The sequence below is a fragment of the Drosophila novamexicana genome, unplaced genomic scaffold (assembly GCF_003285875.2).
Source record: "Drosophila novamexicana strain 15010-1031.04,08,12 unplaced genomic scaffold, DnovRS2.1 tig00000008-arrow-pilon, whole genome shotgun sequence".
NCBI lineage: Eukaryota > Metazoa > Arthropoda > Insecta > Diptera > Drosophilidae > Drosophila > Drosophila novamexicana.
The window spans coordinates 6,651,591-6,670,828 of NW_020824765.1; the positions used below are offsets into that span (position 1 = coordinate 6,651,591).

The 19,238-nt window shown below is 37.8% G+C and overlaps 1 protein-coding gene across 1 annotated transcript; it reads left to right on the forward strand.

Moving 5' to 3' along the window:
* The first annotated feature begins 11,428 nt into the window (after positions 1–11,428).
* Positions 11,429–17,128, forward strand: LOC115764131 (alpha-protein kinase 1). The gene is made up of 6 exons (XM_030707006.1): positions 11,429–11,522; positions 12,555–12,895; positions 13,992–14,064; positions 14,135–15,222; positions 16,141–16,798; positions 16,903–17,128. The coding sequence occupies exons 1-6, from the start codon at positions 11,429–11,431 to the stop codon at positions 17,067–17,069; spliced, it is 2,421 nt and encodes an 806-aa protein (XP_030562866.1). The 3' UTR covers positions 17,070–17,128.
* Positions 17,129–19,238: the final 2,110 nt, after the last annotated feature.

The window sequence follows — 19,238 nt, forward strand, 5'->3', positions numbered from 1 at the left end:
TAAATTTAAACATAAATAAATGAATTATTTAAAATAAAAAACGAAATACCTGTTTTTTTTATTTAAAAATTCAAAAATCAACGGTCGTTTGCCTACCCGTCAGCAACGGCTGTTGGCAACCGCTGGCTGCCGAGATTTTGCTTAAAATCTGCCAAAATACCAGGCGAACAGAAATGCTCAGCAAGCAGATGCACCAAATTTTTTTTTGCAAAAATGATGACTTGCAAGTTTTTTAACAGTTCACTGTTAAGCGTCTGTTATTTAACGTATACTGTAAAGTCGCTGTTAGTTAACATACCAGTGTTAACAGCCCCTGCTAAAAGGGGGCGTCAGACTGGCAAAAATACCAGGCGAACAGAAATGCCCAGAAGGTCGACGTACAATATTTTTTGCCGAAAAATTTCATTGCATACCCTCACGGGGCGCCCTCTTCGAAAGCTACGCCCCAAATTTGCACTAAAATTCCACTCAAATACCAGGCGAACAGAAATGCAAAGAAGGTCGACGAGTGCTTTGAACTTAAATTTTCATTGCATAGCATTAAGGGGCAAAAATGTAACTCAATTAAAATGAGTAATGTTAAATAGCAGTTTATGTAAAATAAGTGCCGTAAGGCGGATTTTACACAACAGCTGCAGCTGCAGGTAGTGTAAAAGGGCTCCTGAAAGAAAAATCATACATGTTTTTGGACCATTGCAATGCACATTTTGCAGGTATCTGGTCCTTTAGGTTCCCAAGGACTATATCGATGGTATGGTATAACCAAGGATATGCTAGTCAACTTGAAACCATCCAGGGGGCGGGACTGTTGCTGGGGGCGGCTGTAAAAGAAAATCATACACATTTTGGACTCTGTTCCTACGCATTTTGCAAGAACTTTCTCCTTTAGGTTCGCTAGGACTTTATCCATGATATGGAGTAACCAAGGATGTATAGGTCAACTAGGTACCAAAAATAGCGATCATGTTGTCAATGGGCGTGGCAGATTTGGCTGAAAAATACAAAATTATGTCATAATCTCGCGCAGGTCCGCCGTTCCCAAGTTATTTTGTTATTTTAAAGACGACATATTTATTTATTGATTATATGTTGTCCATGAATGTTGGCAGATTATGCTGAAAAAGACAAAATGAAAAATATATTAGTTTTTTTAAACTAAAATACATCGTCTTAATTATCTTAGACTTTGGGAAGATATATGCACCTTTAAGGATTCGTGACTCTTTTTTATCGACAGAATTCTACGAAATGTTGATATGAGAATCGACGCAAATTGGCAACCACGAACAACAAATTCATAATCGATGTGCTTAAAAAAGTTGACCAAAAAACGATTCGTTTGTAAAGTCATTTTTGGCTCGTAAGTAACAGTACTATGGAATTGGCATTAGATGGATGAAAATCTAATTTTTGACCCAAATCGTCGAAAAAGCAAGCATCACGTTTTTTCTCAAAATCGGGGTCGGTTCAAAAATAAAAACTGTTTTGATGATTTTTTTTAAATATCTCGGGTAAAAATCGTCTGATTTTGAAATGTTATACCTATTTGATTTTGGTCGGATCCCTACTTTCAATTGGCATTCAAACAAATTTAATAAATCGCTTGTAATATCCGAGATATTCCTGATTATGTAAACATAAATGCAGATCAGGTCGACAACAAAACTGCAAATGGCTTACAGTCAACTTCTATTCTACTACATACCTTCAGTGTAGTTGTAAGCAGCTGCTGCAGCTCATGTTAAAGGCAATGCAAGCAGTTCATCAAGCAGTTAAAGTGCATTCTACTAAGCAGCGGATGCAGATTCTGTTAATGAATATACATACTCATTTATGGATAATTTCCGTGTGAATTATGATTAGGTGTTCAATATATGCAAGGTATAATTGTAGAAAATAAAAAGTTAAACCTAAAGTGTAACATATACAAATGCCAAAATATCTTTCGCCAGCCTTAAGAGCATCGTATACAAAATACTATCATGTTAACATGTGTTTTTTTAATAAGCAAAATTATGGGTATATTCTGCTGTAGAGCAGTCGATGTTGTCAGTTTGGGAATCATATTGGCAGCTACATAGAATAAAATAATAAATATTGCAACAGTCCTCAGTGTTCTTCAGCTTTGGGTATCTGTTAGCCAAGCCAGCTTGCTAAGAGCCTTTTTGCGGCATTAATTCAGAGCTGTCAGAGCTATTGCAGCTGCATGGCTAAGAGCGACTTGTCACAGTTGCCGTAGCCGCCACATCATTATGACGCCGCAGCGATACTTAAATACAAACAGTTACAGATACAGCAAGAAATGGATGGACATACATTACATATATACTCTCTGGATACATATATGTGGCGTGTGTATTGCATATATCATGGCACGGCAAAGTACTTTTCATGGCTGCGGAAAACTGCTGTTGACACAATTCCGCACTGTGATTTCTGCTGTGATATCTGCTGTCCCATTTTATTTACGCGATTGCAATTTATCGAAGTTCGTTGAGTTTTTATTTTATACAAGCTGTTTGCACATGGCGCAATGTCACAATTGCAACTGCTGCCAACTGCAAGTCGCAAGTTGCACGTGGCAGCTTTTCCCCAATTGCTGCATTGTCAAAAGTTGAAACAAGCGACCAATCAGCGGCAGAGAAAGAACGGGTAGCAAGGGTAGATGTTATTTATTTATTTGCATTGCGATTAATTGAATCAGCGTGTTGTTTATTAGCTGTCTCGCAGATCCCTTCAGGCACAGCTCGCAGGGGACATTCAGCTTGCTCGACGTGCAGCGTGTGCAATTTTAAGTACTTTGAATAATTGTCATGTTTTGTTCGTAATTAATACAATTAGTGTGCTGTGCGCTAAAACGCAAGCACAAGCAAAAACCCTGCCGGGCTGGGATAACACGGCGTATGCGCAATATTTCTTGTATTTATTAAATTTAAATTGAAAAAGCCGCGCATTCCACACATAAGTTTTAATTGATCAATTAATTATTAGATTAAGTGGCGACTTAATTAAACATTAAACCATTTGTCGCATGCGTGCGATTAATTATTAATTAAATGCGGCACAAAGAGGCAGTAAAACGTAATAGATTCCGCTTGAATCGGACCATTTGTATACCCTTCGACCGTAACCAGGACTTAGCAGCTTTGTTAATACAATTAGAAACGTCTTTTGTATGGCCTTATCTAACTTGTGTACTTGGCCATGGCTACGATGGCAATTCAATTGCATTTGTATCTGTGACATTAACACTGATTTATACGCCATAAAACATCGACTGGACGCGCAAAGGCTGTGACTCTGCGGAATAAATGTTTTCTTGTGCCATAAAACAGATGTAAAAAAAAAGTTGAGCAACCGACTGAGAGGGACGTATCCGAGTTAAATATACATTCTTGATTGTTTGGCTGCAGGTTATATAAAAACAACTTTAGAAATGGGAAAGATATTGAAAAGAACTTAAAACAAATAACAACTTAAACAGGGTATGTGCTAGTCGTGCACTCTCGACTGCACTCCTTATATTTGTGTTCTTTTATATTTTCGCATAAAAAAAACCAAATACGAGTCGCACATTTGATTAGCCTGGTTACGAGCACCTTTTATATAGCTGTCAATAATTGTGGGTGGATATGCGGGTGGATGGGCGGTTGCTTGGGTGGTTGCCCTAACATTGTCATTTTTGGTTTAATTTGAATGGAAAACCCGTTAATGCAAAGTAAACACAACTGTTAAATCAAGTCGCAAACTCATTGTTTATCCAAGGTAATTGCGTACAGGTGGGACAGCAAAATGTTTGTTTGTTTGTTTAATGAACCCTTTCATTAGAGGGTCCGAGTACGTGCAAAGGGGCTCCCTGTGGGTCATTCTGGGTCTCTGTCTCTTGTGGGTGCGTGTGACTGTGTGCTGGTGTGCTTATGTGGTTTATTCTTTTTTTCTTTTATTATTATTATGCTGGCGACATTTTAATTGTGCTCAATGCATATTTTATAAGCCGAGCACTAAGAGTTTTAGCCTAAGCGACAGCTAAGCCAAATTGGATACTCTCTGTAACAGGGCCGTGCCTCAACCGAGTGCCTTGCCGCATTGTGGCGGATCGTAAGAGTGTTGCAGCCGCAGGTGCGCTTAGCATGCACTTTAATAAAGTTCTCAAAGTACGCCAAGTGGCGCATTGTCTTACGTTAGGCGAATGGCGTGGGCGGTTTCTTGAGTTGCAGAGCCAAAGGCAACTAAGCTCAATCAATTCTAAAGACTCAAATTGAAAAAAAGTGTTCTCTATTCTCTAAAATATTTTGAATGCAATATATCTACTGCTCGAAAGCAAACCTCAGGCTGTTGTCTTCAATCACGAGACGTTGTTAAGACGATATCCATATTAGCTGAAACAGTTTTGCTATAACAGCTTTTGTACAATCAATTAAAGCAGTTAAGCCAATTAGGTTGTGCTATTTCGCTCTCTTCTCATACTTGCCTCTCATTAATTGTTTTATCGTTAGCATATCTTCAAAGTTTTAATACATAGTCGTCCTTTTTCTCCCCTTCTTCACTCCGTTTCCTCTTTTGCTTAGATTTCTTTTTTTGATTCCCCTATGTGCATCATTCTTAATCCTGAAAAAAAAAAATTTCAATTAATTACCATATCATTTGAACACAGCTTCAATCGAGCGGCACAGCTTACAATTTTGACACTTTCGCTTCTTTTTTTTACAAGCAATGTTACTTTCCTTTACTAATGGTTTTCTTAAGGTTGTACCACTGATAAGATTTCTTAAACCTTAAAATCACCTGTTGACTTAGTAAGAAAAAAAATAGGGAATGCTCCCATAGCTGGATATCTTCCAAAGGCAAATAAAAACACCGAGACAGTGGATGTTCAGTAATGGTAGCTTACACTCTATTTATCATGGAGGATAATCAAATTATTCGTGTATAGAACGTTAGATTCTATTAAATAAATCTGACTTGCTGATAGGAAATGGCAATATTCTGATTATATATTGATTTCCTTTCCTTTGATTTATCAGCTTGCTGGTTGCGGATATTTAACAAGCAGCTCTCTTGCGGCCAAGTTGGAATTGCTTGCCTTGGGCTGATATCGCTGATATGACGCTGATGCCGCTGCCGATGGAGCTGCCAATGACGTTGGCTTCTATTCAGCCACTTTACGGCGCGCTGCAAGATAATTGCCATAGAAACTGGCAACCGGCAACTGGCAACTGGCAACTGGGAACTGGCAACTGGTAAATGGCAAATGGCAGCTGGCAAGTTTTGCATTTTGTCTATAGTTGATGCTGCTGTTGTTCTCAAATTGCTTTTAGTAATCTTTCATAGTTTCTTCGTCTACTTCGTTTGTTTCGTTTTGCTGCACCTCTAATGGGCAGCGCTTTTTACGTTTTTAATTCTTCGGCGCGATTCTTAATTGCAGGTACTTTAGATAAGTTTTTGCCTTCATTCTTCGTTTCGTTTCATTTCTTTTTTCTTAATTCCTCCTTCTTATTTTCTCTGGCAATTGCAATTAGAGTTTTTCTTTGTAATTGAAACGTGAAAATAATTTGATTTCAAGTTTACGTTTTTAATTTTACACAAATTGCCTTTTTTTAAGCCGCCCTATTGTGGGTCAGTTTATTTTATGCCGAGTGCAAGAAAACTTTTCAAAACAACAACAACAACAACAATAAGAATGTGCGATAAAAATGCCTTTTGTGGAAAATGAAAAGTTTTTTTAGTTCATTTTTGTGATACAACTGGGTTGCATTTTGTAGCTAGTTTTTGAGAACTTTTCGCTTAAAATATAAACATATCTCTGTGTGTGTGTGTGTATGTGTGTGTGTTTGTGTGTTTGTGTGTGTTTGTAAAGTTTGTTTGTCAACTTTTCTTGGCAACTGAGCAAAAACTTTGCACATTTTTAACACTCCATTTATGGGCTTTTATCGCTCCAAGTATGATTTTCTTATATTTTCTCTGTGCAAACATTTAATAAATTTAAATTACTTTCAGCTGCAAATCAAAAATATAAATTAATTGTTATTCAAAAGCAATAAAATACAATAACAAATGGCCTCAAATCGGCAACAATAGGGAAGCCGGCCAAAATTGCATTTGTGGCTTGAAAATGTTGAATTGCAATTTGTTCAATAAATGTGGTAAATTTTTGTTTTGCTTTTGTGGTATCTCCGATGGATAAATATTTTGTTTAAGGCATAAAATAACCAAGCCATGTTAATTTAATTAAAAACATCTTATATGGTAAGCTGGCTAAAAGTAAATTGGCCTAAAATATATATATAATTACCCACATACGTTTGCACTACCAATAAATGCAGAATGCAAATCATTTCTTCTTGTTCTTTCTTTTGTATGGCATCTTAATCTGGTTTTAGCCCTTACAATGCCATTGACAAGTGTCTGCAGCAGCCTGCAGCAACATTTGCTCTACAATTTGCATAAAGACTAATGCTTTGGCGGTGAGGAAGGGGGCTGAGTTTGGGAGCGGGGTAAGGGCTTTTGTATTTTATCATTTTAAATATTTACATACGGCATTTGCATTTGCAGGCCCTGAGCTTTGTTCTATGTTGTGGTTGACCTCGCCCCCAAAGGGTCTCTTACACAAAGCTGTCCTTTAGAATTTATAATTGTTGTTTAATTTGCATAAACTTAAGACACTGGCCTGCCACGCCCCCACACTGCCCACGTCACCACACTTGTCTTGGCGTAGGCTAAAAGGAAACACATGTTCAATTAAATGAATCATTTTTATGGCCTGCCAGCCGCCTTGGCTAATTTATAAATCTTTTCGGGCTACTTAAAAATTTAAAACAATTTATATTAATATTTATGGCATAACTTTGTGACATTTTCGGAGCAAAAGGATTTTAAGGACTTAAGCGATATATAATAAATACCGAGTATTATGGCTAATAAAATCAAACAAAAGCATTTGACAGTTTTATTAAATTTTAGCCCGGCCTGTGCCTGATTCTATGAATAGATTTTATTTTAAGAGGGACGACGGGATGCTGGGCCGAAGGGGCTGGGAGCCGGAGCGGGAGCGTGGGTTGCTGTAAAACAATTACTTAAGTGATTTGATTTTCGAGACCTGCCCCCACGGCAAATGCCATTTCGCATTTTCATGAAATTTATCAAGTTTCTTTCAAGTCGTAACTTTAAGTGCGCAATGGCATATAAATAAGGAGAACATTTTTGATAACTGCTTTTCAAATACCCTTCCATTCTCCAGCTACCGTTTATCTGATCTCTATGCAAACCTTGAAAAGTTGTGAGCTCTCTTCAAGGCAAATTTATGCTCATAAAACCTATTAATTTATACCTCCTATATAATATTGAGCTGTCTGATTAAGTTGAGCTGTTATCGTTTGAAGAATTCACATTAATTACTTCCTTTTATTTCAAGCAAAATTAAAGCTAAGCTATATATGATATAGATTCTTGCTATCGATACATTTTTTATTGATATGTTTTGAGCCAATACTAAAGATTCTAACTATAGGAATATATTTATAAATACGTCTGTTAAAGGAATTCGCTTTAAAATATATTGAAACATTTTGAGAAACTTTCTTTAAGAATTAATTTAATTGATTTAATTAGTTAATGCTTTTAATTATAATTTCTATAAAATAGTAATCGGAACTTGTTTTTTTGCAAAATATATTCTGCCAGCAAAGACAACAATATATTATTATTATTATTACAGGTAAGTATATAAAGGATATCTTTATATTCATCAACTGAGTGTGTTGTTCAGTTAAGACTATTTCGAATATATATAAACAAATTTAATGACATTCTTTGAATAAACGCTGTTATTAATTGTATGTAAATAAGCACGTAAATTGTTATTTTATAAATTTGAGAAATTTATGTTTTGAACATTATTGTGCGAACATATTTGAACTTAGCTAAATTATTAGGCCCATCAAATATGCCCGACAGCAAAGACAACAACAACCAAGAGTCTATGCTGTCAAGCTGTTATGGCTCATAATTTCACATAGATGATTGTTGTTGTTGTTGTTGGCCAAGTGAAAATATTGCTGGCAATTGACATTTTTCAGATGTCAGCCCACATTGATTTCCGTTTAGTTGGCTGAGTTTGGGGCCGGAAACCAATCGATTGCGTTGCCATTCATGACATATCTATGCCATATATCATATTTAGCATATCGTATATCTTCTATGAGACATGTGCCAACTGTTGCGTGCACAACAGAATTTATCTTTATGCATATGGCTAATATATGTGAGAAGTGGCGTGTGACAGCGGGACACTTTAGGAATGTGAAAATGATGCGTTATGCGATTTTTATGTAAATGTAGCGCATGAAATTTATAAAAGAAATTAGCAGCTGAAAGCGTACACACATATATGGCGTAAAACAGGAGGAGTTGGCGAAACATGCAACTGTTGACAGTTATCCTGACATAAACACCCATTGTCATGTCTAACAAGCGTCAGCCTCAGCCTCAGTGCGAGCCTTCACATCGCCTGTCAGTCAGCCTCTGTCAAGATGCGTGTGTGTGTCTATGTGTGTCAGGACATTAACATATTTACACTTTACACAGCGCAAAAAATCAAAATAATAAAAAAGAATAAAGAAAAATAAAAATGAAACCTATATGGTTGTGAGCGTACAGTTGCGCCTGTTGTTGCAGTGTTAACGTTTAATGGATGGCAACAACAGCAACAACTACAACAACTTGCCCAAAGGCTGCCCAGATGCAATTTGCACAAAGAGGCAGCGCCGAGCAAATGGCTGCACAAAACTGAATCATTTTAATGTAATTTACAGTCAACGTACCCAAAAAACACACATATACATACGCACAAAAGAATGCAGCTAACAGTCTTTTAACAGTGAGCGAACTGTTAACAGAGCCGCTCAGTTGAGCTGTGTTTAGCGCACACAAGCTCATTCATAAAAAGCAAAAGCGTAAGGCAGAGCGCAAAAGTGAGAGTGAGAGAGCGTAACAGAAAGAGAGAGAGAGAGAGCCTGCAGATTGAGTTGTTGGATGCTGTCTGCTGTTGCTGTTGCTTAAATAGGCAGTGCACAGCATCTGGCGGCAACAGTGGGCGACGCTGCGTTGAGCCTTAACGACGCGTTTAGCAAATATTACGTACCCGCCGTGTGTGACAAGTCAGGCAATTTGTCAGGCGTCAGACAGCGCGCCAGTGTCAGTGTCAGAGAGACAAATTTGAATATCACAGGGCATAATTTGCATGGCCTGCATTTGATTAACAATTAATTTAATTATGTAATTATCAAAGCGTTTTAATTGAATGCAAACAAATTAAAAAACATACTTTATGTGGGTGTGTGAGCTTGTGCATGTGTGCATATGAATTAAAATTGGAATTTAATCAGTGGCTGAACATGTGCAGCGGAAGTTGTTACAAATTAAACGTAAATCAAATATTGCGCATACGCCCCAGCGGACAGACATGGATTTTGCAGTGGCACTAAAAGTTATCCAAAGCACTGTGCGTGTGTGTTGTGATTGTGTGCCTCTGACTGTGTGTGTGTGTGTCTGTGCATTGTGCTAATTTCTCACACTTCAAACGTCTGGCAATGAATTTCCGTTTTATCTCTCACGTCTGACATCGCCTCGCACTTCACGTTCCACATTCTGATTTCCTGCCTTCTTTTTTCTTTCTGCCACTTTTCGCTTTTGGCATTTCACTTCCGCATTCGCCTCGAGCGAATTGTTTAGCTCAAGTGTTTTGTTTTACTCAGTTCTATGCTCTTGCTTCCCCCATCCCCCTTCCGCCATCCAGCCCATCTCTCCATCCTTTTATGCCATAAATTAAGCACTCTGACAGTGCATTTACCTTAGCATTGTTTGCCGATAAACACTTTATGCGAATTTGAGCTCTGCATTAGCGGCTCGCTGCTCTGGCAATCCTTTCAATGCTCGTTCCTTGTTAGCTTTGGCCATCGGGTAAAAGCAAGAGGGAGAGGTCATAAATATTTATTAGAGAAGAGACTTCATTTTGTTCTGCAGATAGGTTTCTTGGATGCTGTAAATATCATAGATGTGTGAATTGGCTTAAAAAGGGCTTTAACTGAGTATTGAAAATGTTGGTGTATGAGCTGCGATTAGGGGATTGAATATTATAATTATTGAAAAATATTTACAATTTGATATTCAAGCTCGAAAGTCGCCTTTTTTTGTTAATGCAGATGTTTACTCAGGGTAACAATATATTATATCATAGGCTAAAGGGACTTGTGCCTTTTCAGAAACTAGTTTATCATTTTCTTTAGAAGTATAATACAGAATTGATACACAAACTGATTAATTAGGCATACTCAAGAGTAAAACAGCATAATACTTGATCTTACTTCGCAATTGATGGGATAAGTATCCATATCCATAAGGGATACTCAAGGGCTAAACAACATTATATATGATCAAGAGGGATGCAGGCGTAATTAATTAAGGGCTTTAAATATTAGTATTATTTTTCTTAGTATTTGTACTATTGGTATTTGTGCAAATATTACAATTATCATTTTTTTAAATTATATTTAGAAAGCTCATATATTTAAGGTACTTAAGCTGGCTACCTCTGCAGCTTGATAACTTATAATCCTTTTTGCAAGATGTTTTCAAATTTTAATGAGCTTTTTTATTTGAACAATGTATTTATCTACCCGAGGGCAGCATAAATAACCCATCAGCAATTTCTTTTGATTAGTTAATGGCGTTTATTTGATTTCAAATTGTTTACTTCACGCGCAGCTGGGCTGGCGCTCTGTAGCCTCTCGCCTGTTGGCCAACTTTTGCCTGGGTTGCATAAGGCACGTAGCGCAAAAGTGAAGAAACACTTGTTGGTTAGCTGCTTGTCTGATTGGATGGGGTTGCAGCTTGTAGGGGTCTGGCTGGCACGTAGCAAGGGCAAATCACAGTTGTGCGATTACCAACTTGGCAAATGAATTGAATATAAGCAATGGGAATGGTAATAGATGATTAAAATAAAGGCAGACAGTTATAAATGGGCGTTGCGCAAGAGAAGAATAAAAAATGTTGCCTACTTTTGAGGGCATCCGCCTGCTTAAGTTGCACTGCGCCGTGTGAAGTGTGCCGCGTGTTCATTTGATAAAAATAACAAGAAAAAGCCCCCGCAGCAGACAACTAACTGCAACACTTGTGTAAAAACAAACTACAGCGCAAAAATAAATAAATAAAAAAGAAGTCGCAAATAAACAACGAAAAAACTGTGAACTGTGTCGTTGTTTTTGTTGACGTTTATTGTGCGAAGGTTGCGTGTTTATTTTGTGAGCCAAGCGCCATAGAATGTGCCACTAAGTGCACGAAATCCACAAACAACGGCAACGGCAACGGAAACGGAAACGAAAACAGCATGCCAAGGATTATTAGCAGAGCAGGCACCAGCCGAGGCACCAGCATGACAAGCATCAATTGCTTGTGGCTCTGTTTGCTGCTCTGCCACAGCTGCAGCATTTTTGGATTACTGCGTCTCGAACAGCACCTGGCCGAGGGTGAGTCTCAAGAAGTGCCCGGATGTTAGCTGCCAGCTAAATGTAATACATTATACAGTCCGCTTACAGTTAACGCTGTACGAAATCTTGGACGGAATTCAATTGAGAAATAGAAATTAATGACATCAGTTAAATTGAAATATTCCTTGAGATTTTCGATATATTATTTCAGAACACAGACAATCCACACAGAGTAAACCAATATGGTTGAAATGTTTTTGGCTTATTCCAAACAAAGAAATATTTGTTTAGAGGTAGATTTAAACTACCAGAAATCTTAAATAGGGTTTGCAACTTTTCAGTAATTAAATGAATTCATTTCTCAATAATAAAAATTGAATCGAGTAAACATTTAAATTTTTGCAAAAATACAAAGTCGTACTCGACGCATATTGCAATATAGTATAGTGCATAAAATCTGTGTCAAATAAATTATGCACATTTTATGAGCTCACGCTTCAATTTTGCTTTACATTTTCAATTTGTGATTTGCTTCGGCTCTCAAGTTTTCATTTGATGTCATTATGAGCGCAGCCTTTTGATTTAATGACAAATGCCATAAAACACACACAAACAACCACAAATCTCTTCCTGTTTCAGTGTGTGTGTGTGTGTGTGTGAATTTGTGTTTTATGCGAGCTTTTGATTTATTTCCAAGTGCTCACAAATGTTATGCTTTTCATTATTTTTTATGATAATTTATCAAATATGTGAGCAGCATAAAAAACAGAACGAAAAAAATGTGAGTAAGCAGTTGGCTGTCGGCAGTTTATGACCTTTTCGAAAGGTGGCGACAGGCTGCTGATTGCAGCTTAGCCTCCATGATGGCCCACAAAACGGTTTTAGACCAGCTAGCGAAGCTTTAAATAACCTTAAAGTAACAGCAACAGAAACAACAACAACAACAACAACATCTACAAACATCAGAGTCGAATAGCCAATTCAACAGCGGCTTATGGCACCTTTTTACTTTATTTTCTCTTTCTGCTTGGCCACCCCCCACATTTTACCTGCGACCTGGCCCTACCACAGCTTTGCCTTTCGAGTATTTAGACGAGCACGTGGATGACTTCAACTACGACCTGGACGAGGCACAGTCCCAGGCCAAATACGATGCACGCCTGCTGTCCGAGCAAATGCTAAGCGACGCTGAGCTTCAGCAGAGAGCAGACATTGAATCCGGCATTATCTCCAGTTCTAACACCAACAACGACAACAACAACAACAACAATTTCAATGCCAACTCCAACACCGACTCGACGGCAGCTGCCGCTGGCTCCAGTTCTGCAGCTGAGGCTGCGGACGACTTGGAGCCACACAGTAGGGCAGCGGCATGTTTCACAAATGGCCACAAGTACACACACGGCCAAAAGGTAAGCGCAACACACACACATCCACAGATATATAGAAAGCCAACCGTGTTTTATACATTTGCTACACCTGTGCTTTTCGCCATGTTATTCGCTGTTACCTGTGAGGAATATTCATATGCGGTTGCACCGTGTGCCTTAAACGGCTTTCTTGCTGTCAGCTACAACATCAAATGACTTATTCAGACCTTGATTTTACAGTTAGGACTTTGATAAATGTTGATTTGGCAATGAAAATACAGTTAGAGGTTTGCTAAATGTCGGATAAGGATTTATAGCACATGCATATGCTAACATAAAAGGGATATTGTACAGCTACAGCGTTTAATATACGAACGTATTAACTGAAGCTCGACTAGTTTACAAAGTGAGACTATTATATAAAACCCATATATTTTATAGAATTTGGTATATTTTCTTCAAATCGTTCTAAGCCCTTAATAGGAAAATGCCATTTGTCAACACACAAAGAGAATGTTTCTTTGATATCAGCATCAAAGTCAGTTAACTCGTTATGTAATATATTTTATGGCAATTATTTCAGCGTACAAATAATTTTTCTTAGAATTTGTTTACGCAATAATTAAAGCTGTAAGCATGTTCAATTTTTCGCAGAAAATTTTCCAATTAAAAAAGATAATTATAAAATGTAATTTTCTTTACAGAAATTGTTATTCAACTGTCAGAAAATAATTGCAGAATTCAACGAATTTTCTGCGATTCGACAAATATATATTTATATTTATATTGTAAACATGTTTTTTTTATCAATCTTGCTCTTTTGTTGTACATATATCCCAAAATATATTTCGGAGTTTTAGGAAATTTAAATGGGCTCCAAATGCGTTTTTGATTGAAATTTATAGGTAGCTTTTACCCTTAGCTTAAAATGCAGTTGCACTACACATATTTCGTTAGGGCCAAACCAAAATATTCATTTTACAGATTTTGGTCTTGTTTGCTGACGACAAACAACGTGACATCACACACCATGTTCAATATTGTTTTCGGTTGATAAATGTATATACATATATATATATTTTAGAGATTTGTTAAACCCTTGTTTTTGCCCATTTTTCTATGTTTTGCTTTGTGGCAGGTGCCGCGTTTGGATCCCTGCGAGGTTTGCCTTTGCATGGACGGCGAAATATTCTGCTGGTGGGAGAAATGCGGTTAGTTTGAATCGAGTTTTATGTGGCTTAATACACAAAATGTAGATGAAACTTTTCGCTTTCTGCGCAGATAAGGCGAATGTAAATAAAGTAGCGACAGCACCTGCAGCGGCAGAGGTTGAGGCAGAGACAGAGACAGAGGCAACGGCAACGGCAGCTGCAGCGAATGGTGGCGGTGACTATTCGGATCCGTATCGGTACGAGACCACAACGAGAAAATCAACAAAACTGCACAAAACGGAGAGGAAAGCTGGCAAGCGGCACAAGCATCACAAGAATCAAAAGAATTTTAATGACTACGAAGTTTACCACAGCCGCAAGCAGGCGCCGGATTATGAAAAGCCAGACATAAAGCAACAAAAACAAAAGAACGACAGCGTTGCCAACCACAGCAACTACAATATAATCAAGCAACACAAACATGAGCCGCAGCAAAAGTTGGCAACGGCAACGCTCCAGCAACAGCAACAGCAGCAGCAACAGCAACATAAGATGCCCCCTCAACAGCAGCAGCAGCCACTCCATATGGCAGCAGCTTCTGTTAATCAAGCAGCAAAGGAAACGCATTATCAACAACAATTGGCGCCGCCTCAGCAGCAGCAGCAACAGGAGCAGCAGCCACAGCAGCAACACCAACACCAACAGCAGCAGCAGCAACATTTGCACGCCCATCAGCCTCACTCGTCCAGCAAAATTTTAAATTTTCCCGAAAATTTGCCGGCCCTGCTTTATTACGACTACAAAACGGAGGAGCATGAGCATCATCAGCATCAGCATCATCAGCAGCATTTGTTGCACGAAAAGCAACGGCTGCAACAACAACAGCAGCAACAGCAGCAGCAAGAGCAGCTGCGCCAGCAACATCAGAAGATACTGCAAAAGACGAACGCAATTGTTGAACTCGGCACAGACTTGGGCACTGATAAAAACTTTGATGAGGCGGAAACAGACAGCGATATTTTGCCCGAGCCACCAACCAAGCGACCAGCAACAACATTGACAGCCACCAGCAGCAGTTACAGCAGCAACAACAGCGACAGCAGCAGCAGCATGGTCCATGCGACAACAATGGCAGCAGCAGCAGCAACAACAATCGAAATGATGACAACGCCGCGCAGCCAACCAGCAGCCACAACGGTTGCCATAGCAAATACAAATGTGAGTGCAAATAAAATAAAATAGAAGAAATAAGTGTTAGCTTCGGGCTGGCAGTGATTGAATACTCTGCAGACAGTCGCTAGATTAAAGATATGGCTGCCATATAACAAGATGTTGTCCAGATGGCTTTGAAAAGCAAACAAATTGTTCAGTTAACAAGTCAATTTATAATCGATAGCCACAGAAATAGATATATTATAATAATAGTTATGTAATGTTTTGCCGAAAGAAAAATCTAAGTGAGAATTTAATTTTTTTTATATTTTTGATGAGTCAGCATTAAGCGAAGTATTTTCTGTTATACATACATTACGATACGATATCTTACATGTAAGATAACATTGTCTGTTCACATTATCTTATAGCTTCAAGGGTTTAAAATGATCAGGAGGCTGGTGACCTGATCAAGAATATAAGTACATATATACATATATATATAATATATATTCCCAAGAGCTCAAGGAAGTTTCCTTAAGAGCGGCACAGTCAAGGCAACTTAGCCTAAATACCCTCGGCAAGGGTGTGAATAAAACTCCGCAAGCCACAGCAAATGACAGTGGTTGCTGTTGCAGTCAGTGACCCGAGAGTGCGGATGGCCACGAGCTGCTGCCAAAGTGCAGCCAATTATGTTTTTAAGGATCGTACACTTAATAGACATGCGCTGCAATCTGTAGTTCGTACAGCATTTTGCTTAAGAATATTTTATGCCTGAGCTGTTTTATTATTTATTTGAGTTTAATGTTCATGAAGATGACCCCAAAGCAAACTCAGAAGCAGAATTAAAAGTTGATGAAGAATATTTAGTAGCCATTAGGCTGGGACTGGGTACTGGGCTAGGGCTTGGGTGTGTGTGAGTCCATTAAATTGCTTTTATATTTTACGTTTATTATAATAATCCAATTTGACTGTTGTGTATAGCTGCAACAGGATAAGGAAATTGAGGAAGCTGACGATGCATTTCATCGCTGGCTGACATCGACGGAACTGAATGTTGACAGCACAAACACGCTTGACGATAACTTGGCAGCAGCTGCGGCAGCGGCAGCAGCAGCAGCAGTTGCTGTCGAGCAGGAAACGCCAGCATCAACAATAATCGATGATGTTGGCATTAACAAAGGCAACAACAACACCAGCAGCAGCAGCAGAAAAGACAATGGCAACAGGCACGGCAACAACATAGCTGACAATGCGGATGCTGTGTTCTTTCGTAGCTCCTACAATGATTACAGCAGCGAATTCAATGGCAGCGTAGTCAATATTGACATTACACTAACTGCTGTCGATGTGCACCCACATCAGCAACATCAACAACAGCAGCAGCAGCAGCAGCAGTTGCCCAAAGCTGATGCCAGTGCGCAAACGGATTTAATTGCAAAAGACAACCAAACGTCAGACGTGGGAGCTGCTGCTGCGAGACAACAAACAACAATGCAACCAGCAGCAACAGTCACAACAACAACAACGCCGCGTGTGGCCATCAGCAGCAGCAGCAATCAGTATAGTGTGCCGCCCTACACGCTGACAACGATTATAACAACAACGCCTATGGCAACGGGGCGTATGTGCAATGTGCTTGGTAAGTTGACAAATACAACAACAAGACGAATAGCTGCAGCAACTGCAACTGCAACAACAATGCACACTTCATCTCTGTCTACCCTCTATTGATTTTTGTCGCAGGCAAATTGTATAAAATTGGTGAAATTCTGCCACAGGACACCGGCAACTGTTTGCAGTGCATTTGCACGGATGCGGTAACACCTGATGAGCTGCCCAGCGTCACATGCAGTCCCCACAACTGCCCGCCGCTCGTCCTGCCCGATCTGTTCGATGCGACTGGTTACTGAGGTTACGGGTATGTGCTGTAAGTTGTAAAATCTGCCAAGAGACAGAAGTTCAATACAAATAAAAAAAATAAGCAAAAAAAAACAAAATATAATCGAATACACGCATACATATATTGAACAAATTGGAGAAACAAAAACAAGGTAAAAACAAATTAATGCGCATTAATTGAATTTTAATTGGATTGGAATTAAACGTGGGCAATTTTTAAAATTTCAACTGCAGCAGCCAAAAACTCACATAAAACTAATTAAACAGTTACACACACTCTCTATCAAACACACACACACGCACACATAGTCGCATACTCAACTCTAACTCAGTCTTTGAACTAACTCAGCAGTAGCTATATACAATTTATGGATTTCAATGTAAAGCCCTCCCTATCATGAGTGCATTGCACACTCACTAAATCAAATACAAAACCTATCAACAGCAACAAGAAGAACAACAACGACAACTACAACACACATATGCATATAAAGTTACTCGCTTACTTATAGCTGATATGTATATGTGCGTTAGGTGGAACAGATCAAATTGCTGAGAGCAAAGTCTAGTTTATAAGCTGAATGTTTATGCATTTTACATACAACAACAAAACGTAGTTAAAAAGCCAACAAACCTACCCACCCCCACCCCGCCATTCAACCCTCCTCCCAGTCTCATAATCAAATTTAAATAAATGTATACACCAATAGAAATTTTAAAGAATTTATAGATGTACTTAAAGCCCACACACACACACTCACACTGTGCAACATTAAATACCTACATATACACATACATACTGCAGAAACATACCTATATATACAAATACTAATCTATAAATATTTACAATATCATAAGTACGTATATCTGATTAGTGTTTAGGTACGTGTCATACTCTGTATCCAGTTATGGGGTATAAAATGTTTTTATTTTTTATAAAGTTAATTTCTAGAATCTACAAAAGTTTTTTCTTGACTAAAATCAACATTCGAATCATTGTAACCATATTTATCTATCTGTCTGTGGGTCCGTTTTTATAAAAGCAAGATCTAGAGACTAATGTAAACTTATCGACAGTGCATAGAATCGATAGTTTGTGTTATCGATGATCGATATTATGGATCTTATCGATATTTTTGAGAAACCCAGGGTATCTCATTATTCATTAAACAGTTGATGGCAAAGCATTATAATTATAATCAATAGTGGGCAAAGCTATAGGTAGTATCGACACTCCTATCGATAGTTTTGAGCACCTCATCAAATTAAGTTCATGGTAAGTTTGTATATACTTCAGAAAGCCATTAGGTACATTGCCGCACTGGGTACGGGGTATATTCTAGTCGAGCCCTCTCGACTCTAACACTCTTACATAATTTCATACTAATTTACGATATATTTATATACGAAAATATATACCAAATGAAGCGTATTTTAAGCAACTATATCCATAACGTAAAAACTGAACAATGACAAATAATGAATTATGTATCTGTATAATCAGTTGCAGCTAGTTTAAGATAATATTGATTCATGTTATTTTAATTCAACTTTTTATTGTTTAATTAGAACTTATTTATAATTTTATCACTACTTGAAGATATTATGATAAATACGTAACAATTAAAAAAAGAAAACTAATATTTTAGAATATTATATATGGATGATATATATATATAAGTATATCGTTTTTAGAAGCCACAGTGGCTAAGAAAGACACCATATCTTGTAGTAATAAAAACTTTTATGATATCAAATTAACGTTTAGTCATCAAAAAACAACTATTTAGTCCATTAGTTCAACATTCACTTTCATAAAAAGCTGTACTTCGAGCGAAAGAACCCATAAAACCCGTTGTTCATTTTATTGAGAAATTGAAACTTTATTTTAGGCGTGATAATTAACTCACTTTAAAGTAGGCACAATTATGGATATTAGATAAAAAGAAAAAAACGTAAAGTGAATAGGAACTCAATTTTTATATATATGCTGCATACTAAACGAACGTGACGAGAGAAACTTTGAACTTATTTCGAAACTAAATGCATGGAATATATAAATCAAAACAACGGAAACATGTATATTTATAAAAATCAACATAAATGTACTGAAAAAACCAAATACAAAAATCTTAAAAAAAAAACGAAGTAAAAACAAATAGAGAGAAGGAACTACAAAT

Excerpts from the sequence above, each read along its gene's own strand:
- LOC115764131 (XM_030707006.1), top strand. The coding sequence starts at position 11,429 with ATGACAAGCATCAATTGCTTGTGGCTCTGTTTGCTGCTCTGCCACAGC. Across the intron at positions 12,896-13,991 it reads AGTACACACACGGCCAAAAG|GTGCCGCGTTTGGATCCCTG; the intron begins GTAAGCGCAACA and ends GCTTTGTGGCAG. Across the intron at positions 14,065-14,134 it reads CTGCTGGTGGGAGAAATGCG|ATAAGGCGAATGTAAATAAA; the intron begins GTTAGTTTGAAT and ends CTTTCTGCGCAG.